Source organism: Panthera pardus, unplaced genomic scaffold (genome assembly GCF_024362965.1).
Source record: "Panthera pardus isolate Hobbes unplaced genomic scaffold, ASM2436296v1 HiC_scaffold_13, whole genome shotgun sequence".
Taxonomy (NCBI): Eukaryota; Metazoa; Chordata; class Mammalia; order Carnivora; family Felidae; genus Panthera; species Panthera pardus.
The window spans coordinates 199,405,147-199,432,908 of NW_026526688.1; the positions used below are offsets into that span (position 1 = coordinate 199,405,147).

Here is a 27,762-nt window from a genome sequence, read left to right on the forward strand (position 1 = left end):
GATCCCTGATGAGGAACGATGGGGCAAGGGGGTTGTGTGTGTCATCTGTGATGGCTCTCAGGTCTCACCTCTCATGCTTCTGGATGAACACGGTCAGCTGAGCATCAGCGGCGCTCAGAAGGCCTTGCACACGGGTCTCTGACGACTGCATGTTCTGGACCAGGTACTCCCTGTGGCCAAATCTTTTACTTAGATGGTATCTCTTACTAGCCTGGAAAAAGTCCATTAACTCTTCCAATTTCTCCTGTTTAGAAAAAAAAAAATCAAGAAAATATGCCTCATTAACATTTAGAGAACATTCTAGGCATGTAAAGCATTCCATTTCCTTTCTGAAGGAAACGCACAGGGGTAGGGGCATGGGGGTGATCACCTTCAACCGCCCTGCCGTTAACAAGGGCTTAGAAGAAAATTACCTACTAATAAGAAATGAGTGCATTCTAGACCCAGATAGCTGGGGGCTGTCGAAACATCTTTCCTGCCCTAGGAAACGGGAAGCGGATTTCGCTCAGTCGCTCGGCCTCCACCCACGTGGTTCGCAAAACACAGCACCGGTAAATCAGACACCTGAATTGACCCCCCGAACCTCCACACTCCGGCAGGAGACGGGAGACAAGATGACAAAGCCCAAGCAAACACAAGACGCTGATGATAACCTGGGTTATGAGGTTATCAGATACCTGGGTATCTTCTCTGGGTCCGTCCTGGGCCCAGAGTGTTCCTCGCTTTATCTTACTTCATCTAGAGAGAGAGAACAATTGTTCCCACGTCACAGAGGAGGAAACGGGGTCCACAGCAAACTGCTGGCCAATGGCTGGGCAGGGATTTGAACTCAGTGATCTAATTCCAGGACCTGTGCTCTAAATTCAGGCTGCTATCGAATGCCGCTTTAACCAGCGGCACAGTAGTTAGATGGGCAGTCGTTGGACCAGCGGTAATCAAAACATTGGCTTAAGCTGTGCTATCCCACTGGGTGGCTCTGCTGTCTTTCCCCATCCGTGGAAACATAGTCCCTGCAGTGGGTCGCCAGAGAGATCAACGCTTTGTTCTACAAGATACATGTGATACCACGGCCAGTCTCCTCTCCCCCTAAAGCTGCGATGTCTCCAGTTCCCGACACCTGGGAACCTGCACCGTCCAGACGGGAAAGCAGAACGGTCGGTCCGATATGGCCGAACACCAGCGTGTTCCTGACTCACCAGCAGCAGAATCGATCTACCGGGAACACTGAGGCAATATTCCTGCCCTCCACAAAAACCGGGTCCGTGCGAACCACTGACTCGAGCCAGTTTCGTAAGGAAAAGCGCCTTGCAGCACAGATGCCTGTGCTGTGGGACAATTATCACCCATGGAAGTCACCTTCTTGATCCCATTACTGCTAACGATCACGCATTCGTTCTAGCTTGAACGCCCACGTGTTGACAGTCAGCCACCGCCCGCCATGAGGAGAAAGATGACTCCATAACTGGTCAGTACTTAAGGGATGCCACGGGGTCTGAAGGCCTAACCAGGAAGACAACAGAATCCTTCCTGTATCTACTCCCACTGAAGTCTGAGTGGGAACAACCCGGAGAGGCTGGCTTGTTCTCCTCACGCGTGGTGCCTCCTGATGGGGGCCCTCTCACCCTGGAAAACCCACTTTCGGGAGCCTTTCGGGGACGGTCACTTGGTCTCCTCTGGCACGGCCCTGCTCCTCACAGCCCTCCCTCGCCGGGCCTGTGCCGGGACCAGAAATCTGCTCGCATGGCTGCAAGCCGGTGGTTTCACTCTGCGGGTGTAAACGCGCGTGCAAAATATCCCGTGCGGGCCGGAGAAATTCCTCAGCAGCGGTGGTGACGGTCTCAGATCGGCTATTCCCATTGATGTTCGGGACTTTATTCCATCGGGATTAGTAACATTCACACCGAGGCTCACACGCAAACACACGGATTCACCCAGGAGTATCCACGGAGAGTAAACCCCAGGTACACACGGATGCACGCACACGAGCATGCACACGTGTATTTATAGATTTTTAACTGCTGTATATATATTAAGGGTATAATGTGCCAGGCACAGGCTCTTCCATGAATCCGCTCTATTACCCCCATTCTGCAGGCTGAGGGAACGGGATCGGGGGAGTCAGGCAATTTGCCTCAATTCGCAGAGCTGATGGCTGGTGGGACAGGAATTCGAATCCGAGTCAGCCGGCGTCCCCGGCCTGGGCTTCAAGCCACCGACTGCCCGGTTTACTGGCAACTCACACACACCTCAAGGGGAGGAAGGAAAAGGCGGTCAGTTCACTGTATGCAACCGAAAGGAAGAGAAAGGAAGAGACGGGACTCACTCCGGCAGAGGAGAAACCCCCGAGAGACGGGGCGGGGAAGTCACTCTTCCCTCACCGCGAGCCGATGTGAGGCCTCACCTGTATTTCGGAGTAATTCTGCAGCAGCGTTTTCGCCGCCTCTGGCTTCAGTTCCCCTTGGAAAATGGCACTTTGTATCTGGGTAAAGAAGATATTGTGCAGTTCGTTTCTTTGGAAAATGGCCAGCTGCCTGTGCGCCTTGGCAAAGTCTTCCTCTTGCTGCAGAGCCAGGGACCTCCTGAGGTGCTCCTGCTCCAGGCCGTGCAGGGTCCGCAGGAGGCCGTTGCACTCCACAGCCCACTGCGGGGAAAGGGAGGCGCGACGTGAGAGATTACTCATCAAACAGGCACGCCCGGGCACGCCCGTGCCACATGCAAGTGCACACACACACACACACACGTGCACACAGCAACACGGTGCATATCCGGACGTTCAAATGCATACGCGCACACACGTGCGTCCAGCCACCCACGTGCACACGCCGAACACAGGCACACAGCAACACAGTGCACAAGACCAAAGTGCACATGCACATATGCACATGCGCACAGCAAATATACACACACACAATACTTAGTGCACATGCATGCATGCACACACATACACGTGCACACATGCACGCAGCAATGCGCAATGCATACGCACGTGCACATGCATACAGGTACACACACGCGCACATACCAAACACACATGCACACAGCAACACAGTGCATACACACATGTTCAAATGCATACACGCACACACGTGCACATGCACGCACACACATGCACATGCATCCATGCACACAGATGCACACACCAAACACATGCACACAGCAACACACAGTGCAGAACACACATGTGCACATGCATGTATGCACATGCGCACAGCAAATATACATACACATAATACTTAGTGCATGTGCATGCATGCGCACACACACATGCATGCATGCACACAGCAATGCGCAATGCATACACACAGGTGCACACATCTACAACATGCACACAGCAACACAGTGCACACACGTGTGCACACACATGCATATGCATACATGCGTGTGCACACAGCAAGTATATATACACACAGCAACACACAGTGAATACATGTATGCACATGCACACACATGCATATTGCAATGCAGAGTGCATACGAATGTGTGCACACGGATCGATTCATGCACACACAGCACCTGTACACTCACATGGCAACACACACACACGCACACACATGCACACACACGCACACACACGCACACACACGCACACACATGTCCCAAGCTGGCAATGATAAGGCTGCTAAGCTCTGGGAAATACTGCTGCAACCTGTCCTTCACCGTTATCTTAATGTTTTTCAGAACAATCTCAAAGCAGAAAATTCACAGGGATGGAAATCTGCAAATCAAACTGCCCGAAAATAGCTTGCAGAATGGAAACACTAATGGATTGTGCTGTTAGGCTCTCGGGCTTATTTCCATCATCTTTCATTCTTAACTCAATTGAAGAGGAAAATACCAGCAATCAGGCCAAAGTTGAGCTGATTTGGGTAAAAAAAGGAAGCAGGGTAGTTAAGAAATGGCCACTGGAGACCTGCATTCTTTGTGGTCATTATGAAGGAAGGAAGGAAGAAAAAGACACACCTACACTGAGTTCCTGCTGCCTTCACATCCCACTACCAGAAGAGACCCACATCCCAGGAGGAGAGTGTAATTAACTCCCCCTGGGGAGCAGACTTCTAAGATGGTCCCAGCTTCTTTGGCCCCGTGGCATACACATCATATAGGTCCCTCCCCCTTGGGTGTGGACATGAACTCTGAACCTGACAGAACCGTCGCCTTATGACTTGGTTATTACGTGGCAAAAGTGAACGGGTCTTGATGGTGTAACGGAGGTCCCTGATCAGTTGACTTGAAGTTAACCGGGGGGGGGGGGGAAGGATCCTGGGTGGGCCTGAATACAGGAGGTGAGCATTCTGGAAAGATGCGCTGGGCCTTCCTGAGCAGAGAGACGCTCTTCTGCTGGCCTTGGGAGAAGCGAGCAGCCTCTTAAGAAGAACAGTACGTGGAGAAGGGAAACCTACAGGAGCTGAGGGCCCGAGTCCACACTGCAAGAAGGTGAATTCTGTGCACGACCGAAGAGCTGGGACCAGGGCCCCAAGCTCCAGAGAAGGCAGCCCAGCTGAGGCCCAGACGGCAGGCCTCTGAGACCCTGCAGAGAACTCAGCTAAACTGTGCCCAGACTCCCGGACGCAGAAACAATGGTCAGTGGGTGTGATGTGAAGTTGCTAGACGTGTGGCAATTTGGGACAGAAAATGAACACAGTCCACTTCACAGGTGAAGTCACACGAGCTCCGGGAAGCTGAGGGTCTCTCCCCAGCTCCTACCCGTGCCAGGAGAGGAGAGGAGGTGAAACCAGAATCTTCGGGCTCTGTGTTCTGCAGCCATAGACGTTGGAGCAAAGTCAGGGGAAGGTGCCAGTGTCCGTGAGGCAGACAGCACAGCCATCCCAGGGGTCAAGGTCAAGAGACCATGGTCTCAGGTGGCAGGAGGGGTTGGGTGGTGGCTGTGTAGGCTAAATGGAGGGGAGGCAGAAGGGGGATGGGGACAGAGGGAGAGGGCTGTATTGTAGCCCCTCCGGCTAAGCAGGGACCACCGTATGCCCGCCAATGCTCTGTGTTCTCAGTGACCCATGTGGCCAGGCGCCCAGACCTACCGATGTGCTTCCGATCACTCGCAAAAGCCTATAAAGGTGATACAGATGCGCTTCTGCCTTTCTAGTTCTTGTTCCTTACGTTTGAATTTGCTCAGAATCTGGCCCAGATAGAAGAGTGTTATTTACACAGGGCCCCCCAAAAGCCCAGCAGCCCACCCAGGACAATCCCTGCCCTCGGGGTGCAACGACACCCCACATCTGTGAAGAGCAGCAGCCACAGCCCCCCAAGGTCACGGACCTCCACACACGTCCTCCTGGCCACATCTCCAGGGACCACCCCCGTATCAACGGTTTGCCTCGGCCACCAGAAAACACACGGTCTTGTTTTAAAAGCTGATCGTATAGGGGCACCTGGGTGGCTCAGTTGGCTAAGTGTCTGACTTCAGCTCAGGTCATGATCTCACGGTTCGTGGGTTCGAGCCCCGCGTGGGGCTCTGTGCTGACAGCTCAGAGCCTGGAGCCTGCCTTGGATTCTGTGTCTCCCTCTCTCTCTCTGCCCCTCCCCCACTCATGCTCTGTCTCGGTCTCAAAAATAAATAAAAACATTAAACAAAAAAGCTGATTGTACAAAAAGGATCGGATCAGACTTCTGTGAGCCACTCTTCTGGACAGAAGTGTTTATTCACAGCTTTCATCTGAATTAGAGAATGCAGCTCACCCACAGTCAGGGGGGTGTGGGCACCACAGGACGATCTGCTGCTGAGACAGGAGCTGGTGCCCAGTTAGGCTGATTCACTCATCAAAGTGACCTTCTTTTCCTGACAGTGTGAAATTCAAGCCGCACACCCCAATTTATTTTAATTAACAGGAGTGAAACATCGGGTGAAATCCACATGGCTTCTCGCAGTCAGGACGTATGTAGAGTGCACCCGCATCACGGAAACCCTAAAATAAAGTTATCTGTCCTTGTTCAGAATTACATTTCTGAAGAATAAGGCACGAAGCAATGATATGCTCGTGTCGTAGCGAAGCATTCCCTAAAACCAATTAAGAATGTTTAATGTTTACTTCTGAGAGAGACAGCGAGCGAGCGAGCAGGGGAGGGGCAGGGAGAGAGGGAGGCACAGAATCCGAAGCAGGCTCCAGGCTCCGAGCTGTCAGCAGAGAGCCTGACACGGGGCTCAAACTCACCAGCTGTGAGGTCAGGACCTGAGCCGACGTCGGTCACTTAACCGAATGCGTCACCCGGGCGCCCACTAAAACCAATTTTGATGCGAGCCCCCCTCGCTTCCATCTACGCTGCCCTCCTGCGTTCAGGGTCCAGAGACCTGCAGAAATGTGTTCACCCCCTGACCGAGCTCAGTCCTCCTGGGGCACAGATGAGAAGGCTATGCTGTAAAGCAGGGGAGCCCCCCACCAAGGGCCTGTCGAGCAGGTGAGCATATAGAAGCGAGTGAGGTGTCCTGGTATGAGAGGCGCTAAGGGGTGGTGGAGAGTGGGCACAATGGAGAGAAGCCCTGCCTACGGGCCACCCACTGCTCAGCCCACCAACGGGGGCTCTGCAAGAACACGGACGCACCGTGGCACATCTCCCCATTTTTTAAAAGAAGCTGGAAGTCTGGATTTATGAGGCGCCTGGGTGGCTCAGTCGGTTGAGCGTCCGACTTCGGCTCAGGTCATGATCTCGCAGTCCGTGAGTTCGAGCCCCACATCGGGCTCTGTGCTGACAGCTCGGAGCCCGGAGCCTGCTTCCTCTGATTCTGTGTCTCCCTCTCTCTCTGCTCCTCCCCCACTCACACCCTATCTCTCTCTCTCACAAAAATAAACAACATTAAAAATTTTTTTAAATAGAAAACTAGTTCTTAATGGAATCATATGCCCAAAATATTTTCACGCATTTTCTTTAAAGACGACTGTGATAAACATATAGGTAAGTTACGAGGTCACTGGTAGTTTTTGTTAACAGGGAGTGGCTTGCACGGACCGGAAGGGAAGACTTTTGCCGTTCAGATGCTATTTTTGGAAGCGAACTGGCTCAAGCAAGGCGACCGGTTTCTGAACAGGGTGACCCAAAGGACCCAGAGCGATGGCAGCCTCCTGCTGCGGGCCAGCAGATTGGGGAGTGAGGCCAGGCAGGAACACGCTTGTCCCGCCATCCCTTCTCAGGACCCCAACTACCTGCGCCAATAATGAGGCAACACTTACAACCACATTGTTGTAGGCAGCCTTCTGGGAGCTAAAGGTAGGAGGGAGCTAAAGGTAGGAGGCAGCAGGATGGGTTAGCCTGGCACAGGGCAGCAGGGGGGTATGGCGTGCCAACGCACCATGGCTGCAGGGAGGTGCGGGGTTGGCGCTCGCTGCCTGGCGGCTCTGTGTCTTGGCCCCACCCACGTGTCCTCGGGCAGGTGACCTTCTCCAAATCCGTTTCCTCAGCTGTAAAAGTGGGATCCTATCAATTCCCACCTCACTCAGGGGGTGTGAAGATGTGACGAGGTCTACGCGCTGTGCTTAGAACCACACCTGCATGCGGCGAGCGCGAAGTGTGGGAGCGTCTAATAAGATCAGAAAACATTCACACCATGATATTAAGCGGGAACAAGCAACATACGCAATTTTATGAACTGCCTAAACTTCACTTTGTTAAAAAAAAAAATAGAGACGGTGCCTGGGTGGCTCAGTCGGTTAAGCGTCTGACCGTCGGTTTCACCTCAGGTCACGATCTCAACAGTTCGTGAGTTCGAGCCCCGCGTCAGGCTCTGCGCTGACAGCACGGAACCCGCTTGGGATTCTCTCTTTCCCTGTCCCTCTGCCCCTCCCCTGCTGATGCACTTGCTCTCCCTCTCAAAATAAATGAACAAACATACATATAGAAAGCAAAAGGCCAAAACGGATGCTGAAATCTCTGGGGTCAGGCAACAGTAGGAACTCAAAAAAAAAAACAGACTGAACGAATGTCTACCTTGGATGGCAAAGGGGGTGCCACTTTTTTTTTTTCAAGGTTTCTCTTTTTATGCTTTGGAGCTGAAGTTGGCAAACTTTTCTGTAAAGGGCCAGATAAATCTTTTAAGGTTTGCCGTCACACATCCTATCCTTCTACTTTTTTTTTCTTGCTTTGCTTTTAGTTTTCACAATCCTTTAAAAATGTAAAAACAGGGGCTCCCGGGGGGGCTCAGTAGGTTGAGCGACTGACTTCAGCTCAGGTCACGATCTCGTGATTCGTGAGTTCGAGTCCCATGTCGGGCTCTGTGCTGACAGCTCGGAGCCAGGAGCCTGCTTCGGATTCTGTGTCTCCCTCTCTCTCTGCCCCTCCCCTGCTTATGCTCTGTCTCTCAAAAAATAAATAAATGTTAAAAAATTAAAAAAATATAAAAATGTAAAAACACATTCTCAATCCACGGGCCAGACAAAAACAGGCTGGGCTCATGGGTCTAGTTTGCTGTCTCCTATTTTCTAGTACTTTCCAAGCCTCTTTCCTAGAACGTGTATTATTTTCATAGGAACAAAAATGATAACAAATTTAGGAGAGAAGAGAAAGACGAGCTGTGCGATGGTTTAGGGGTCAAATCACTGCTCTGTGAGCTCAGCACCATCTTCAGAAGCACGTGGCTTAGAGAAACTTGGTGTTGACCAGCACAGTCATGGAGGGAGGTCAGAGAGCAGGGTCAGCCGGCAGGAAGCTGGTGGCTGAGGAGTGCCCCCAACCCCTGCCAGACACAAAACCACATCTTAACCCAGAACCTGTGCATGTAACTCTATTCAGAATGAGGATCTTTGCAGATGTAATTAAGTTAAGGATCTCATGGGACCATCCTGGGCTGTTTGGGTGAGCCCTAACTCCAAAGACAAGTGCCCTTACAAGAGACAGAAGAGATGACATCCCGGGCTAAAAGAGTGCATGTGAAGACAGAAGTCAAGACTGGAGTGATGTGGCCACCAGCCAAGGAGTGCCTGGAGCCACCAGAAGCTGGGAGGGACAAGAAAGGACCTTCCCCTAGAGACTTCTGAAGCGTATGCACGGCTGACACCTTGATTTAGGACTTCTGGCCCCCAGAATTGTCAAAGAATGAAAATATCTTGCTTTAAGCTACTAAATCTGTGGTAATTTGTTATAGCAGTCACAGGAAGTTCATACAGGAGCCGAGCAGAAAATGAGCATCACCCTAAAACGAGATGCATGTTAAGGGGAGGGGGACCCCGGGGGCAAGGCATGAATCTCGCCTCTTTTCATCACCACCCAGCTTGCAGGCCGACAACAGATGACCACCGGAGGGCCACAAGCTGTGGGCCCTGTTTGTCCACGTCCAGGGGAATCTGGGCATGGCCGGCAGGCTGGGGAACAGGAGTTAGCAGTTCAGAAGCCTGTTCCTTCCTAAATAGGTATTAGACCTCCTGAGGACGACCGATTTCTAGACCAGGAAATGGGGGCTCAAGTCCCAGGGACTGAGCCTCTTTCACAGAGGAAGGCAGGTATCAGTCTTGACTGGATGCACTCAGTGAAGAACTCTAGTATGATTCCTCTCAAAACACAAACTGACAGGTTTCTTAGAGAAATGAGAACTGATCTCTGGTCAACAGAAGCCAGCCCTGGGAAGGCCGAGGGTCAGAACTCTCAGAGCTGAGCACTGTGCACTGAGCTTGGGGCAGCCAACACCTCTTGGCTACTTTTCCTGCATCACCTCTCCCAGTCACCCTGAGAGGGGGCGCCCTCAGCCCTGGTTCACAGCCAGGCAGGCTCATCCAGGCCCCCAGGGGCCGAACCAAATATACTGCAAAGGGAGTCCAGGTCTGTCTGACAATGGAGCTGGTGCTGGAGGGCTCCGCCGTCTAGCACCATGCAGCCCAGACGGACTCCCACATGCGCTGACGTCACCACCTCCCTGGGCCACGCTCTCTGTGGATACATGCTTTCTACTCTCCCCATGACCTCCCACAGCACTGTGAACACATCTCTATTCTCAAATAGTTGGATGAGGTCACACCTTCTAAACGTGAAGATGGTTCATTGAACTGTGAACTTCTTGAACTCAAGAACCATGTCTCATTTTCCTCTGTACTTCACTGCCTAGCCCAGTGCATGGAGACAGTAAGTGATCAATAAATCCTTTCTAAATAAATTCTAGATGGATGGATGGATGGATGGATGGACGGACAAGTGGATGAAAGGGTGGTGGGTGGGTGGATGGAGAGGTGAACAGAAGGATGGTAGGTAGAGGGATGGATGGATGGATGGAGGGATGATGTATAGATGGACAGGTGGATGGAAGGGTGGTGAGTGGGTGAAAGGATGGATGGATGGGTGGATGGGTGAATGGGTGGGTGGATGGGTGCATGGAAGGGTGGTGGGTAGATGGATGGATGGGTGGATGGATGGATGGATGATGTATAGATGGACAGGTGGATGGAAGGGTGGTGAGTGGGTGAAAGGATGGATGGATGGGTAGATGGGTGAATGGGTGGGTGGATGGGTGGATGGAAGGGTGGTGGGTAGATGGATGGATGGGTGGATGGATGTATAGATGGATGGGTGGATGGAAGGGTGGTGGGTAGATGGATGGATGGGTGGATGGATGTATAGATGGATGGGTGGATGGAAGGGTGGTGGGTAGATGGATGGATGGGTGGATGGATGTATAGATGGATGGGTGGATGGAAGGGTGGTGGGTAGATGGATGGATGGGTGGATGGATGGATGGAAGGGTGGTGGGTGGGTGAAAGGATAGATGGATGGATGGATGGGTAGATGGAAGGGTGGTGGGTAGATGGATGGATGGGTGGATAGATGAGTGGATTAAAAGAGTGATAGGTAGATGGATGAATGGGTATATAGATGGACAGGTGGATGGAAGGGTGGTGGATGCACAGATGGATGGGTGGATGGACAGGTGGATGGGGGGGTGAGTGGGTGGATGGATAGATGGATGGGTGATGAGTGAATGGGCGGATGGACGGGCAGACGGATGGATAAATGATGAATCCCTGAGAGAAAGCAGACAGGAGAGTGAAGCCTTCCTTTCAAAGCTGCCTTACCTTCTCACTGACACGTTTCAGCAATTCTTCTGCTTCTTCCATTGCCGCCATCTCCCTCTGGTACTGGTTCTCTGTCTTCTTTCTCGTTTCCAGGTCACATTCAGCTGTCAATGCCACCATCTTCCGATCATACTCCTCCTGTATTTCTTTCTCCAGCAACAGAAACTGCGTTTTGAAAACGGAGCCCATCCTCCTCTCTACTTGGGGGGAGAGGTGGCCAGCGCTGGTCAGATTCTTCAGCAGAAGGGCGATGATATCTCTGCTGATTTGGGTTCGACAAGCCTCCAGGGCTGAGTCGGCCCGATTCAGGGTTGCAATCTCCAACCTGGGGGACACAAAAGCCAAGAGCAGTCCACTCCGTGAAGTCACAGCAGACACCGAAGGTCCCTCAGAGCTCTGAAGTTTTGAACGATTTGTAGGTAACGCCTTTCTTTTTCCCTTTTTCCTCCTCCTCTTCCTCCCTCCCTCCTGCTCCAGCCTGTTACTGTCGGCCAGAGACCAAATCAGCAGATTCTTCAGTAGTCAGTTTGCAGGGTGCCAGGCTGGAAACTACAAGGAATACAACTAATATAAGGCCTCGTCTTTGTCAACAAGTAACGCCTCAACAACAACGAGGAGACCAAGGGAAAAATGGACAGTTAATATATCCGGGGGATTTTAACATAAAGCCGATTTTACTTTGTTCTGATTAAGAGTCATCTCGTGGAAATAACAACTAAATGTAATACGGTGCCCCGGATGGGATCCTGGAACAGAAAAAGGACATTAGAAAAACTAGGGAGAAGTTAGGACGGCCGAGGAGCAGGGGGACCCTAAGCTTGCCTCGTCTCTCAAACACAGCTGGGTAAGTATCAAATCATTCTGAGCATGCAAGAAATCAATCTGAGGACTAAGAGAACAAAACTGCAAGTCTACAAGTAGAATCGTGGAAAGTAGGAGCTGCAGAGGGTTGATTTGGGGGAGATAAGAACTGCGGGTTTTGGGGGTGGTGGGGAGGGAACCCTGCTTACGGAGATTACCGCAAGGTATTAGCATCAGCAGAGCACAAAACGTGAAGCTTTAGAAGTCTGACACCACCGGGGTCGTGCCTGGCTTAGCGGTGATCCTGCCAACAAACTGGGCAATTTGGAAGACATGGATAAGAAATTCCTAGACTCATAAGTTACCAAAACTGAAACAGGAAGAAATAGAAAATTTGAACAGACCCATAACCAGCAAGGAAATTGAACCTGTAATCAAAAATCTCCCAACAAACGAGAGTCCTGAGTCAGATAGCTTCCCTGGGGAATTCTATCAGACATTTAAAGAAGAGTTAATACCTATTTATCTCAAATTGTTCCCCCCAAAATTACAAATGGATGGAAAACTTACAAACTCATTGTAAGAAGCCAGCATTACCTTGATTCCAACACCACATAAAGACCCCACTAAAAAGGAGAAGTACTAGTCAATATCCCTGATAAACATGAATGCAAAAACTCTCAAGAAACTATCAGCCAATCGAATCCAACAGTAAATTAAAAGAATGATTCACCATGATCAAGTGGGATTTATTCCTGGGCTGCAAGAGCAAATCAATATTTGCAAATCAATCAACACAATACACCGTTTTATGAATAAAAGAAAGGATAAGAACCATATGATCCCCTCAACCGATGCAGAAAAAGGATTTGACAAGATACAACATCCATTGTTGATAAAAGAAAACCCTCAACAAAGTAGGTATAGATGGAACATAACCTCAACATCTTAAAGGCCATATACGAAAGACCCACAGCTAGTATCATCCTCAACGGGGTAAAAACTGAGAGCCTTTCCCCTACAGTCAGGAACAAGACAAGGATGTCCACTCTCACCATCACTATTTAACACAGTACTGGAAGTCTTAGCCTCAGCAATCAGGCAACAAAAAGAAATCGACAAGGAAGAAGCCGAACTTCACTATTTGCAGACGACATGATCCTCTATGTAGAAAACCCAAAAGACTGCCAGAACTAATCCATGAATTCAGCAAAGTCACAGGATATAAAATCAATGTACAGATATCTGTTGCATTTCTATACAACAATAACGAAAAAAATCAAGGAATCGATCCCATTTGCAATTGCACCAAAAACAGTAAGGTATCTAGGATTAAACCTAACTAAAGAGGTAAGAGATCTGTACTCTGAAAACTACAGAACACGGAGGAAAGAAATAGAAGAGGACACAAAGAAATGGAAACACATTCCATGCTCATGGACTGGAAGAACAAATATTGTTAAAATGTCTACACTAGTCAAAGCAATCTACACATTTAATGCAATCCCTATCAAAACACCACCAGCATTTTTCACAGAGCTAAAACAAACAATCCTAAAATTTGTATAGAACCACAAAAAACCCCGAATGGTCAAAGCAATTCTGAAAAAGAAAAGCAAAGTGGGAGGCATCACGATTTAGGACTTCAAGCTACATTACAAAGCGGTAATCATCAAGACAGTATGGTACTGACACAAAAACAGACACATACATCAATGGTACAGAACAGAAAACCCAGAAATGGGCCTACAACTATGTGGTCAACTAATCTTTGATGAAGCAGGAAAGAACATCCAATGGAAAAAAGACAGTCACTTCAACAACAACGTGTAGAAGAATGAACCTGGACCACTTTCTTACACCATACACAAAAATAAACTCAAAATGGATGAAAGCCCTCAATGTGAGACAAGAAACCATCAAAATCCTAGAGGAGAACACAGGCAGGCAGCAACCTCTTTAACCTCAGCAAGAACAACTCCTTACTAGACACATCTCTGGAGGCAAGAAAAACAAACACAAAAATGAACTACTGGGACCTCATCAAAATAAAAAGCTTCTGCACAGTGAAGGAAACAATCAACAAAACTTAAAGGCCACCTATGGGAATGGGAGAAGATATCTGCAAATGACATATCTCACAAAGGGTTAATATCCAAAACCTATCAAGAACTTACCAAACTCAACACACAAAAACCAAATAATCCAGTGAAGAAATGGGCAGAAGACACGAATAGACATTTTTCTAAAGAAGACATCCAGATGACTAACAGAAACATGAAAACGACGCTCAATATCGTTCATCATCAAAGAAATACAAATCAAAACCATGATGAGATACCACCTCACCTGTCAGAATGGCTAAAATTCACAACACAAGCAACAACAGATGTTGGCGAGGAGGCAGGCAAAGGGGAACCTTCTTGCACTGTTGGTGGGAATGCAAACTGGTGCGGCCACTGTGGAAAACAGTGTGGAGGTTCCTCAAAATGTTAAAAATAGAACTATCCCATGATCCAGCAACTGCACTAGTAGGTATTTACCCAAAGGATATAAAAATAAAAATACAGATTCAAAGGGGTACATGCACCCCAATGTTTATAGAAGCACTATCAACAACAGCCAAACTATGGAGAGAGCCCAAATTTCCACTTACTGATGAGTGGATAAAGAAGATGTGGTGTATATATACATATATATCACCCATTAAAAAGAGTGAAATCTTGCCATTTGCAATGACGTGGATGGAGCTAGAGTGTATAATGCTAAGCGAAATAGCTCAGTCAGAGAAAGACAAATATCATATGATTTCACTCCTATGTGGAATTTAAGAAACAAAACAGATAAACCTATGGGAAGGGGGAAAAAAAGAGAAGAGTGGGAAATAAACCACAAGAGACTCTTAACGACAGAGAACAAACTGAGGGTGGATGGAGAGGAAGTGGGTGGGCTGATGGGTAAATGGATGTGTATTAAGGAAGGCACTTGTTGGGATGGGCACTGGGTATTGTATGGAAGTGATGAATCCCTAAATTCTCCCCCCTGAAACCAATATTGCACTGTTGGCTAACTAACTAGAACTTAAATAAAAATTTGAAAAGAAAAATAAAAGACAATCTAGGGAAATCTGAATGAAGTACGGACTTTGGTGAAGAATGGACCGACATTGGCTCATTGATTGTAATAAGTGTGCCATAACCATGTAACCTGCTGACAACGAGGGAGATTGTGTACAGTGTGGGGGGAGGGGGAACTCTCCTTACTGTCTTCTCAATTTTTCTGTAAATCTACAACTGCTGTAAAAATAAAGTCTACTCAAGAAAAATCAATGAGATGCATCACAGGGTCCCAGGTTCTAGAACTTGATTGTGGTGGTGGTCGCATGACTCGATCCTTTACAGGAATGGGTCAGATTATACTCTTAATACGGGTGAATTTTACAGTATGTTCATCATACCTCTATATAGCTATAAAAGGATGCATAGAAAAATTAATGCTCATGATGAAGAGTGTGGATAACAAAGACAAACAGAAAAAGAATTCCTTTACTGTAAGACCAATATTTCAACACAACCAATGAAGGCATTTGGCTGTATCTGCTTCCAGTTTGTTTCTCTAAGCCTACACTTCTCCATGTTTGCACACCATTTACATTGATGCAAAAACAATTCTGTCCTTTTTTTTTTTCAATTAGCACTGTAACAGGAAACTTCCAGTGGTATTTAAAAGTCATACAAGTTTGAGGCGCCTGGGTGGCTCAGTCGGTTAAGTGTCTGACTTCGGCTCAGGTCAGATCTCACAGTTCATGGGTTCAAGGCCCAAGTCGGGCTCTGTGCTGACAGCTCAGAGCCTGGAGCCTGCTTCGGATTCTCTCTCTCTCTCTCTCTCTCTCTCTCTCTCTCTCTCTCTCTCTCTCCCTCTCTCTTTCTCTGCCCCTCCCCAGCTCGCATTCTGTCTCTGTCTTTCAAAAATGAATGTTAAAAAAAAATTGTTTTAAAGCCATAAAAGTTTCCTTTACAGTGGTTGCAAAATAGTTCATTTTGCGATGTACCATGATTTTTAACCATTTTTCTAGTGTTGCACATTTGGGTTACTTGAAAAATTCAAAACCTAAAATAGTCCCACAGTAACTATCAATGTAAAGAGTTTTTGGGCGGCTCAGTCAGTTAAGTGTCTGATTCTTGATTTCAGCTCAGGTCATGATCTCACAGTTCCTAAGTTCAAGCACCACATCAAGCTCTCCACTGACAGGGCAGCATCTGCCTGGGATTCTCTCTCTCTCTCTCTCTCTCTCTCTCTCTCTCTCTCTGCCCCTCCCCTGCTTGTTCTCTCCTCCCTCTCTCTCTCTCTCTCAAAGTAAATAAACTCAAAAAAAAAAAAACAAACCAAGAACCAAAAAAAAATCCCACAATGTCAGTTAAATCTACTTTTTTCTGCCCTCCCTTTTCTCTTTTATGCCATTGGTTTGTTGGGGGAGCTAGATTATTCATCCTGCAGAATGCTCCACCTTCTTTCCATGGGGTGTCACTGTTCCTCTCTCCTCTGTATTTCCTGTAAAGTACTAGTTACATCTCGTATCTTGATTAGAATCAGACTTAATTTGTTTTCCAAAATAGCCTGTAAGTGGCACCATATGCTTCCTATAAGGTCAAAGGATGGCTAAGTTCTAAGAGCGATCAGGAGGTTCAAGTAAGTGCCAGCATGATCCCTGCATCACAAAGTCTATCAACCTTCACCTAATCGTTTTAGCATCCAAGTGCAACTGTTAACTTAGATCCACGATTTCATTAGGGGCTGGAAAATGTTCATTTTGTAATTCTATCACTTCCACATTCATAAAGCTGACAGTCTTCAAACAATCCAGTTGTTCTGACATAAAGTCTGTAGACAGAATGGATGTTTGATTCTTTGCTAATTACAACTGATGTCACAGCAACTTCCAATGGTGACAAATGAGATTGGGCCCGTGTTTTTCTTTTTTTTGTTTGTTTCCTTATTTTGTTGTTATTTTGTTTTATTTTGTTTTGGTATTTGAAAACAAAAGGATGCTCAAACTTTTGCCAAATCCCTGAGAATCTGAGCTTTGGATAACTTCTACTGGGAAACTCACAAGAAGAAGAATATGAAATATGTTACCAGGCAGCATGGCTTATGGGGCAAATGACACCTGATTGATAGATCACATCTGGATGGGGGCACCTGTACATGAGCCATGAATGTCTAGCAGGGAAGTCACACTCTGGACCTCCTCAAGGGAAGTGACTCTGGGAACTGGGGATGTCCCTTGTGGGGGGACCCTGGAAGCTATGCTTGTGAGTTGTTACAGGAAATTCTGGCTCCTGTGGGGTATGAAGCTTTTAAGACAGGAAGGCTCCCACCTGAGCCCTGATGTGGATTACATCTCCTTGCACTGAGCTGTGTTGCCTGGCGAGAAAACACCTCCCAGACAGCGACGTAGTCCACAATGTGACCTGGGGCAAGGACACCCACGGAAGAATGCCTGATGTCCTCGTGGCAAGCCATGTTCCTGCCCCTCTGGCCATCTGCTTACACGGGGTCAAGTGTAGCTTATGGGAGTCTTTTGAGTCCAAGTGTTTACCTGGTACCTAGGAACACCCCCTCCTCCTGTCCTGCATCATTGTGAAATTACAAATTTTTATGTATCTGGTGGGTTTCAATCAACTGCAGTGATAATTCTTTTTGGTGCTCAAATTTTTCCATCTCAGGTCAAACTAGCTCCTGTGTCCTTTAGACATAACCCGATCAGCCTTTTTTTTTTTTAAGGTTTATTTTTTTATTTTGAGAGAGAAAGAAAGGGAGAACGAGCAGGGGAGGAGCAGAGGGAGAGGGAGAGAGGGAATCCCAAGCAGATTCTGCGCTGTCATCACAGAGCCCGACACAGGGCTCGAACACACGAACTGTGAGATCATGCCCCAAGCCGAAATCAAGAGTCAGAGACTCAACCGACTGAGCCACCCAGGCGCCCTTCATCAGTCTACTTTTAAGTAACAGCTCTGGCATTTCGTCTCTCATTTTCTCCACCACTACTCACTGAGCAGGTGTGTGTGCTGAGTGTCCCAGGTCACAAAGCAAGAAAGAAGCGCGTGCAGGGTTAAACATCCAAAGAACGAGGCCATGTTCCACAGGCTCAGAAAAAAAATTACTTCTCTGCTGAGAGAGACACAGTAGATTTCACATCTTTAATGAAGCTGTTTGTGGCAGGCAAGCTCATGGTCCTCTGAAGACATCCACGTCCTAATCCCCGGAACCTCTGGATGCGCTGGGTTACGTGGCAAAGGAGAAACAAGGTTGCGGATGAAATTAAGGTGGCTCATCAGCTGACCTTAATGGTAGAGAGATAAATAACAAGGGTCTCTAAGAGTGGGAGGAGGGGGCAGAAGATGAGTGGGATCGGGAGAGGAAGGAAGGGGTGGGGGGGTACGGGGTCATCAGCCCTGAAGACGGAGGACGGGCCAGGAGCCCGGGAGAGGGGAAGTCTCAAGGAGCCGGAGAAGGCAAGGAAACGGATTCTCCCCTAGAGCTGACCCCCTGACTTTTCTTGGGGAGGCCTGTTTTGGACTATGACCTCCAGAACTAGAAGACAATGCATTTGTGCTGGTTGAAGCCACCCAGTTCGTGGTAATTTGTTACTGCTGAATACGAAACTCCTACATCTTGCCCGACCACTCTATCCATCATTCATTCATTGGTTCATTGATTAACTTGCACAAGAGAGTGTTGCGGCTGCCTGTCGGGTGAACTCCCAGTGTTCTACCAGGTACGTGGGGGTTGGAATGAACAAGAGGACATCGCTGTAGGTCACTGCCGTCCAACCACCTACCAGTTAAGGGACCTGGGGAAAGAACTTAGCTCCCCCAGAGGATAAGGGGGGGCACCCTCACAGGGTGGTGTTCAGGGTTAAAAGAGGTAAGAAATATAAAACGCACGGGGTAGCGTCTCAAATTTTATTCGTTCTAAGTAATCATAGTTCCTTGGCTAACCTTGTCCCAGGGGACAGGCGGCAGAATAGAATATCGCGCACGGCTCGCCCTTCCCAACTGCCCGGGAAGACAATCTCATGAGCACTTCCTGTCCAAACAGTTTTAATGTTAATCACCATGGATAAACTGTCAGAAGAGGCAACAGTCAAAACTGCCAGGGCGTCCCCAAAGCCACAAAGGAAAGAAAAATGTGCCTTTAAACCAATTAAAATGCCATGCAGTTAATGAGGCCAACTCTCATCTGTTAAATTTCCCGAATGGCCACAGGAGAGGAAAATAAGAATTAGGAATTCATCGTCTACATACGGGACTGGATCCATTGCTGTGGAGGCAATTCCCACCATCCCCTACGGCATTTTAAATTGTTTCTAATGAAATGCACATAAATTTCCACCTCCGCCCCCAAGTCTCTAATGGTTCCATGGGACAGAGACACTGTGAATCACACACGCTGGGCTGAAATTCTTACTACAAGTTGGCGGAGTTGGTGGGATTCCAACACTGCGTTCTCAGGGAATATTCATTTTTCTCAGGTCACAAAGATGATATGTTTTCACTGCACCGTAAGGTGAGTGTATTTGCTCAGGCCAGTTCTGTTACACCGTACGAACGATATACATACTCTTGTAAATGAGAGACTCACCCCGGAGTGCAGAATGATGTCCAGCCCATAAGAGGCACTTAATAAATGTAAGCCATTATCGTTTCTTAACAGGCTTGCTTATGATAACATCTTTCTCAAAGAAACTGCCCAGCTTAAATTATCCCAGAACTGATTAGGACTCTGATGATTAGCTACTGATGGTAAAGAAAAGAGAATGACATTAGTGTCTTTTCCCCTATTGATTTCATGTAAAAAATTAATTGAGTTCTCATCAAACGGCGAGGAAGGTGTCAGAACAAAATTAGGGTCGGATTTGATACACAAGGCAGAAAACGTTCTCTTGAATGTGAAAGAGACCTCACTGGCCTGGAGGGTAATTAATCCAGAAGGAAAAAGAAATCAGCCATGGCCGTTTTTCAATATAAATCTGGGACCTTCGAGTTGGCATAACAGACCCACAAAAAGCAAACAGTACTAGGGAAACTGGAATTTTCTTCCTAGGAGTCCATTTCCACGGAAAGTCGTCCTGCAGGGGGATCCCATGTCAGGACCATAAATCACATCAGCGTACTGGTGATGTCGAGGGCCTAGACAATGCAAGTTGAGCAGGGAACATACCTCCTGAGTATCTTCATTGTCAAAACGGTAACGAGAGCCTAACTCAGAGCAAACGTAGTCATCGTACGTGAGCCAAGACATCAGTTAAAAGTTACGATGAACCATACGCTTTTGGTTTGGTAAGAACTCAGATTGTAGGCTACCAGGAATGGGCGGTCTGCATGCTCCCTCTGTGACAGTCTTTCCTCTTGCTGATCCCTCCGTGTAGAAGTCGGGTCGGGCCCGCCCTCCGCCGGCCTCCAGCTTCTCCTTGCCCGCCCCTGGCCCCCGCACTGGCCACAGCCCCACACACCAGTCGGCTCTGCAACAGACCAAAAGGAGTGAGCGCTCCTCTGCCCACTTCAAATCCCTCCGGAACGTTCCTCCCAGCTCCCTTTCAGGCACACGCCAATCCCCTTGTCGCAAAAGGCAGCGCACACCGCATTATGTCTGAAAGCACGATGAACTTGGAAGTCACAGCCACTCAGCTTCCAATCTTAGCATCGTCCCTTCAGAGCTGGGTGACTCACGTGTGCGCCTTGGTGTCTCTGAGCCTAGTTTCCCGGCTGGTTAATGAGAATATTATCACTGTGTCAAATGAAGGCCATTAAGAGGATGAATAGCAGTGCCTCTGACGCACAGGCTTTGTTTTAATAGCTTTACAAACATCATCCCATCTAATCCTCATAACAGCCTTATAAAGTAGGTGATTAACCTTTTTTTTAACACGTGAGGAAACTGAGGCACAGGAAAATTAAAATGCCTGACTGAAAGTAGCATAGCTATTAGGTGGCAGAGCAGGGATTGGAAGCCATAACACGTGGCTCCGGATCTACCCTCTGTCCTGCTGCTTCAGTCACACCAACACGCGCAAAGCGCTTAGCTAGTGCCTGAGACAAAACGGATGCTAAGAAAGGTTATTTCACATTGTTGTTGCTGTGTCTGTGTCTGTCCAGTCTTCCTTGATATCATTTTTATGACAAAGAAAAGAAGATAAGAGGGAAACATGACAAACATAGATGGGTGAATGGATGGATGGGTGGATGGATGGGAGGGTAGGTGGATGGAAGGATGCATGTACGTATGTACGGATGGATGGGTGTACAGATGGATGGGTGGGTGGATGGTGGGTAGATGGGTGGAAAGGTGGGTGTATGGGTGGATGGATGAATGGGTGGGTGGATGCATGGGTGGATGGATCGATGAGTGGGTGGATGGATGGATGGGGGGATGGATGGAGGGTGAATGGGTGGGTGGGTGGATGGATGGGAGGGTAGGTGGGTGGATGGGAGGGTAGGTGGATGGAAGGATACATGTACAGATGAATGGATGGACGGATGGGTGGGTGGGATATACACACGTATGAAGGGATGGGTTGGTGGCTGGGTTGGTGGGTTAGCGGGTGGGTGGCTGGACGGATGGATCATGGATGAGCGGACAGATGGGTTACAGCTAGCCAGCTAGGAAGATAGATAGCTCTTGAAACTCCTCTACCTGAAGAGCATCTGAAAGAAACTTTAGGATGAAACATTTAAAGAGGAGATAACATAAACCTCGGATGTCTGCTAAATCATCTTTCCAGCCAACGCTCAGATTTCCTCAACACCTTCCCTGCCAAGGAGTCCCCCAGCCTCTGTGCTGCAACACACACAGTGATGGGGAGCTAAGTGCTCCTCCAGGCAGGCTGCCCATGATCAGAGAGCTCAAACAGAAAGGTCTTCCTCTTAATCCCCTGACATCCGCTTCCCTACACTTCCCATCACTGTCCCCGGTTCCTGTCTTCTTCATGACCACCTCACAGAAATCTGGTCATCGTGATCACATGCACACAAAATATCAACACTCCAGGCCTAACGGCCTTGGGCAGATGACACAGAGCCTTGCGGGCTGTGGCGAGGATCAGGACTTTGCCAAGAAAGAGCAAGCCAGCACAGGGCCTCCAGGAAGTGGTCAGGGCCGTGGAAAGCATCCCCCTCCCCCACCCTGGCTGGTACGTGGAGAACGGACCGGGGCTCAGGGATGGATGTCAGGTCAGCGCAGGCCAGTGAAGACAGGGTGATGGTCAGGCTGCAGGCAGTGGCCATGAGATGACAAGAGGGAGGGAGAGGCCCTGCAGAGGACAGTATCAGGATGACGCCACAACGTGCACGGATTCGCTGGTTCTGCTCACACAGAACTACGAATGTAGACTTCTGGATCAAAACAAGAGGGAGGGGCGCCTGGGTGGCTCAGTCGGTTGAGGGTCCGGCTCTTGACTTTGGCTCAGGTCACGATCTCACAGTCTGTGAGTTCGAGCCCCACATCGGGCTCGGGGCTGGTCACGGAGCCTGCTTGGGAGTCCCTCCCCCCCTGTCCCTCTGTCCCTCCCCAGCTCTGTCTCTCTCTCAAAATAGATAAATGAATAAACTTAAAAAAAAAAATGAAAACAGGCTGGACTTCGAAGGTGTACAAGCCACCCACACAACGATGAGAAGCTGTACTTGTCTCCAGGGCTGCTGTACCCAGCGAGGCTGCGACGCCCAGAATCAAGATGTTGCAAGGGCTGGTTGCCTCTGAATCTAAGAGGCTGTGCCCCTTTCCTGGCTGCCGGTGTGGATGCCATGCTCAGCAACCCTCGTGTGGAGGCATCACTTCCATCTCTGCCTCCGTCTTTGTGGGGCGGTGCGGCGGGGGGGTGTCTCCCTGTGTGTGTGTGTGTGTGTGTGTGTGTCTAAACTTCCCAATTCTTAAAGGACACAACTGTAGGACACAATTCAACTCACAACAAACTCCGAGGGATGAAGGTTCCTATTGACCATGGGATATCCAGGTAGAAATGGAATAACCACCTGCGAGGCGTGCTCGAGAGAGTATTTCTGCTCGGGCCAAGAATCCAGGCCACGGATTCTCTTTAGCAGCAAGATGCTACAGGCCTCCCCATTCTTCTCCCAGGGAGGAGGGGACGCCACCCTCACGGCTCCCTCCAGGGCTTCCTGTTCCAATGCCACCTTGTCTGGAAGGCTGTTCCCGAGGCATCTACTTCACGCAGTCCTTGCCATTCCCCATTTGACCCACTGACCCGTCACCTCCGTACATTTCATCTTTATTTATTTTCTGTCCCCGCCGACCACGGACAGCTTGTGAGGACAAGGACTTTACTTTGGTCCCTGCCGTACCTGCACAGTGCCTGCAAGACACGTTGCTCGTTACACGTCTCCCAGATGGATAAACCGGAGGAAAGCCTAATTCCACGGGGCCACATCTATCTGTCTATCTGGGAACCTGACTCCCGCCCTCGTCCTCTGGCTCCTCCTTCTGCCTGAGGCCACGCCTTCTTGGTGAAGGCAGAGCTGGAGCCCTCCCCTCCCACCCTGTGCAGTGTCCTGTCCCCAGCCACCCGCACCCCGTGCCACCTTGCCGGGACCGTCTGTGAGTCTGTCTTCTCTGTGAACTGCGAGTGTCCAGAGATCGTGGAGCACTCCTAGCCCATCTTAGCATCTGCAGTGCCTGGAAAGAGGCTCTGGGTGAGAACGTGCTCGGGGAACACCCGTCGGAGAGGGGATGAGCGAGCGAGAGAAGAAACGGGAGCCGTAAAGGGCTGACCTGCCGGCTGGTCTTCTGGGCTGTACACGGTGATCACCACTCAGGCCAGAGTCTTCGGGGACAGCACGTCTCCTAGAGCGCTGACTTCCCCCAGCACCGAAATACCCAGGACGTTTAGGAACGTCAGGCTGCAGTGACTGGGAAGGAATATCGTCCCAAAGAGAGCTGTGTACATGAGTGTCAAATGACCGTCTTGGATATTTTCACGCGTTCGTGACAAAACAGACAAAAGTAGCAGAAACAACAAAGCAAAGACTTTCAAAGTAAAACTTCTGAACTAAATCCCTGGGTAAGCATCCCGATACCAAATCGGTGAATGCTTGAAAAGAAAGGAGCTTAGAAATCCCACTGAAATTGAAGCGGCAAGGGGGCGGTCTGAGGGTTCACCTTCTCCGAGGCCGACAGACCCCAGTCCGACTCAAAGCCCGAAGCCCACGCCCAGCAGTCCAGCCTTCACAACCGGGCCAGCCTCCCTCTCCATCCGACCATCCACAGCACCCCGCCCTGCAGGATAATCCGGTGACCTGGTGTTTCCTGAAGCCCGTGTCCCTGCCTGAGCCACTGCCGTCCCCAGTCAGCCTCACTGGTCACTGAGCACACGCCAAACCCCCAGCCCACAGACCTCTCCCGGCAAGAGGGGACTCTGGGCCAGGTTCTCGGAGCCCCAGGCATCACCTCCTTCGTGGCGCCCAGCTTGGTCAGTGTAATCATGTATTTTTCCATGTGATTCTCTGATGAATGCCTGTCTCCCCCACCAGCCTATGATCTCCAAGGAGCCGGGACCCCGCTGGTTGGGCTCACAGTAGCTTTTCCAGCCTTCCAGCCCACTGTGGACTCAACAGCTACATGGCACGCTCAGGCACAGCAATGAATTAGAAGCTGAGTAACTGTCGTCCATTTCTGCGACATCTATGGAGCTGAGTCACAGAAAAGAAAAACGTGGATGTCAGTGGGCAGAACAGAGCCAAGCACTGAAGGGTCTGGAAACAGGTGAACCGCTCGCCACGAGCCCATCCAGAGCCCTTGTTCTCAGCCCCGGGCGTACGTGAGCTGGTTAAACCTTCACCTCCCACTGGGTGGGCACTGTCACCACTCCCAGGTTCACATGAGGACACTGAGGCACGGGGAGGTTACAGGCAGTGCTCAAGGTCATCGAACGATTAAACGGCAGATCGGGAGTGGGGGGCAAGCGCTGTGACTCAAGCCGTCCAGCCTAAGCCCAGGCCACCTCCTCTGCTCACCAGACAAAGAAACACAGACACGTCTTCAACGTGCAAAAGACGTCCCACCTCGTGCGTTACAAGAAAAGCGCAGGTGAAAGCTACAGGAAGGAGCCTCGGTTTCCCATCAGACTGACCACGGCTACGATGATCCGTAGCCACGGGGACGAGCATGTGCGACACAGGGACTCGGCTGGAGCCGGCCCGGCCTCTCTGGTGGGCAGTCTGACAGCAACCGTGGAAAGTTCACAATAATGAAGCAACTCCACCGTGAAGAACTCATACTGCAGTTAAGGTTGCACGCGTGCGCACAGCCCTAGACGCAGGAGGTTACCGGCCACGCGTTTGCGGGGGGCTGTGGAACACGGTGTTCACGAACGCGGCCGGCTCCGCACTCAGACCGCCGGGACTCACATCCTCCTACTTGCCTTGTGACCTTGGGCAAGTGACGCACACTCTCTGTGCTCTGGCCTCCTCATCTGTCAACAGTCCTCAGCTCGGAGGCTGCTTTGCGGGGAGACGGGTTCATGCACGTAACACAGAGCTGTCTTTCACTTACATTAAATTCTCAGTGAATTCAGTAATCGTTCCTGTTACTAGGAAGTTATGCAACCCCTGGGGATGCCCGGGGTGGCTCTGTCGGTTAAGGGTCCAACTCTCGGTTTCGGCTCAGGTCGTGATCTCACAGTTGGTGGGATGGAGCCCCACGCGGGGCTCTGTGCTGCCGGTGGGGAGCCTGCTGGGGATCCTCTCTCTTCCTCTCTCTCTCTGCTCTTCCCTCGTGCACACTCGCTCACTCTCTCTCTCTCAAAATAAACATTTTTTTAAAAGAGGAATATTATACAACCACTTAAAGAACAGGCTGTTATACATAGTTATGGATGTTGAACAATCCCCAAGATTGTTGCAAAATGGGGCAATATAAAGGAGCAAAACAGTGCCGAGATAGGCTATTACTTTGCATTAAAAAAAAAAGAGTCCATGTGTAAAAATGCAGATAGCCGGGGATGATCCCCCCAGGCTGCCTGCCACGGGGAACGGACTGCCTTTGGGCACAGGGATGAGAAGACAATTCGTTTTGCACACTATGGCCTTTTATGCCCCTCTAATTCTTGGCCCTGTTCACTATTCACTATTCAACAAGTTGGCTGAGCAGAGGCAGGAAAAAGAAACATGGGCATTAATCGGAGTCAGGGACTATGGGGTGTTCTCTTCCCTGGGACACAGGGAGTTTCTCCCGTGCTTGTGACAACCTCTCTCCTGGGTGCTCTCTGTGGCTGGTGCCGCCCAGCCGTGTATAGTAAAGTCAAGCTGGTGGCCCAGGGCAGGGCCCCGAAAAGTCTGCTGCAGGCACCTGCCATCCCCAGGGAAGCGGGCTCTCCTCCTGCCTGGCACACACACTTGCCGTCTGTGACCAGTATCCATTGGTTGGGACTGGCCAACCTGAGTGGCCAATGCTGGGGAGGGGCCATGCGGGTCTCCCTCTCCTTGGGGCCCCTTCACGTGGAGGAGCTCTGTGAGGGAACCGACAGGGGGACAGGGGTTGGCACTTGGCAAGAGCAGCCACAGTACCTGCTGACCGGAAGCAGGACGTCCCTGAAGGCGGCTTTCTTGGAGGGGGGAGGGGCTGCAGTGTCTCACCGTGGGGCTCATCACGCCTGCACATAAAGCCACATCCTCCGATCGAGCTTTCCAAAGTAATGAAAGTGACGAGTGATTTCGATTTTTGGCTGGAGAACATGCCAGATACAGGTCTTATTTCCCAACTGGTGCAGACCTCAAGGTTGAGGGGAGGTGAGAGCTCTGTAGTGACCCCCCTCAGCCACTCCAACAGTCGAGGTGATTCCTTTCATCTCAAGAACCCCCTAAGAGGCTGCGTGGACCTCCTAGCCCGGGGAAGCGGTGGTGTGGATTCGGTGGGATGCAAAGTCAGGAAGAAGATCACGTCCCGCCCTGCAGAGGTTCGCTGGACCACGTGGAAACCACCCGCACACGGCAGAGGCGCGGCCCGAGGGTTACTCATTGCGCGGTACGTGTCCGTGTGGGAGTCATTTCCCCCTGCCGATGGCGGGCATCCCGGGGGCCCTCGCTTTTCTCGGCTTCCTCTCCGGCACCTCGCCAAGCACAGCGCCAGGCACACGGCGGTGGGGGGGGGGGGCTCACAAAACACCTGCTTCTAAAAGCAGGAAAGTGTCTCCTCCAAGAAACCCTCACCTCGCTGGGAAGATGACAGTGCGGGTTGCCATGGGAACGAGATGGGCCTTACCACTCCTCTGCTCTCCCGGTCTGTCCCCCGCACAAATCCCGCTCTGGCTTGTCAGCCACTGGCGGGGACCCAGCAAGCACCTCCTGGGAACCCGGTGGCAAGGCACAGGTGTGAGGGCGGGGCTTCCGCCTCAGCTGGCCTGTGTGCTTGTGTCTGTCAAGTGAGGCTCTAGGTGAACCCCGACATCCATCCTTCCAGAAATCCAGGACCGGCCCAGGCATGAGTATCTGCATGGTGGGTTGGGGGGGGCAGGGAAGAGGCAATCGGGGAGTCCGTGAAGGCTTTCTTTCAGACGCTAAGGCCTCTCCTGGACACCTTCCCACGCGTCCGGTCTCCTGAATCCTCTCTGTGCCTTGTGAGGACATCAGGAGGCACTGTCACACGCCCATGCCCTGTACACGCGGGATCACTCTGCCAAGAACGCCCCCCTTCCCTGCCTGACACTGTCCTAAAGACCTAAGGGTCCTAAAGACCCTCCAACACCCAGTGCGATTTCACCCAGACTCATTCACAAGACGCTGCTGATACTTAGCTAGCGCTGCCAGACCTGTTCCAAACAAGGGCTCGGGGGCTCACGTGGGAGTCAGAGACACAAACCGAGCCTTACAAAAGCATGTGGCGAGGGCGCCAATGGAGGCCCGAAGGCAGGGAGCTTGCCGGAGTCTGGCTTGTGTCCCCACCGTGTCACCCA

The 27,762-nt window shown here is 50.2% G+C and overlaps 1 protein-coding gene and 1 long non-coding RNA gene across 8 annotated transcripts in view; one reads left to right on the forward strand and one right to left on the reverse strand.

Moving 5' to 3' along the window:
• Nucleotides 1-27,762, reverse strand: part of EVC2 (EvC ciliary complex subunit 2) — a 135,301-nt gene that overhangs the window by 51,234 nt on the left and 56,305 nt on the right. For 6 of the 7 annotated variants that reach the window (XM_019453730.2, XM_053901701.1, XM_019453732.2 and 3 more), the window contains 3 exons: nt 11,001-11,325; nt 2,402-2,641; nt 69-244 (listed from right to left, as the gene is read on the reverse strand). In XM_019453730.2, the coding sequence (XP_019309275.2) occupies nt 69-244; nt 2,402-2,641; nt 11,001-11,325 (741 nt within the window). The remainder of the gene's footprint in view (nt 1-68; nt 245-2,401; nt 2,642-11,000; nt 11,326-27,762) is intronic. The other variant, XM_019453731.2, reaches the window with a different exon arrangement.
• On the forward strand, nt 10,550-10,977 carry LOC128776677 (uncharacterized). Its single transcript, XR_008421854.1, has 3 exons — nt 10,550-10,650; nt 10,694-10,808; nt 10,856-10,977. It is a non-coding gene; the product is annotated as an uncharacterized LOC128776677 (long non-coding RNA).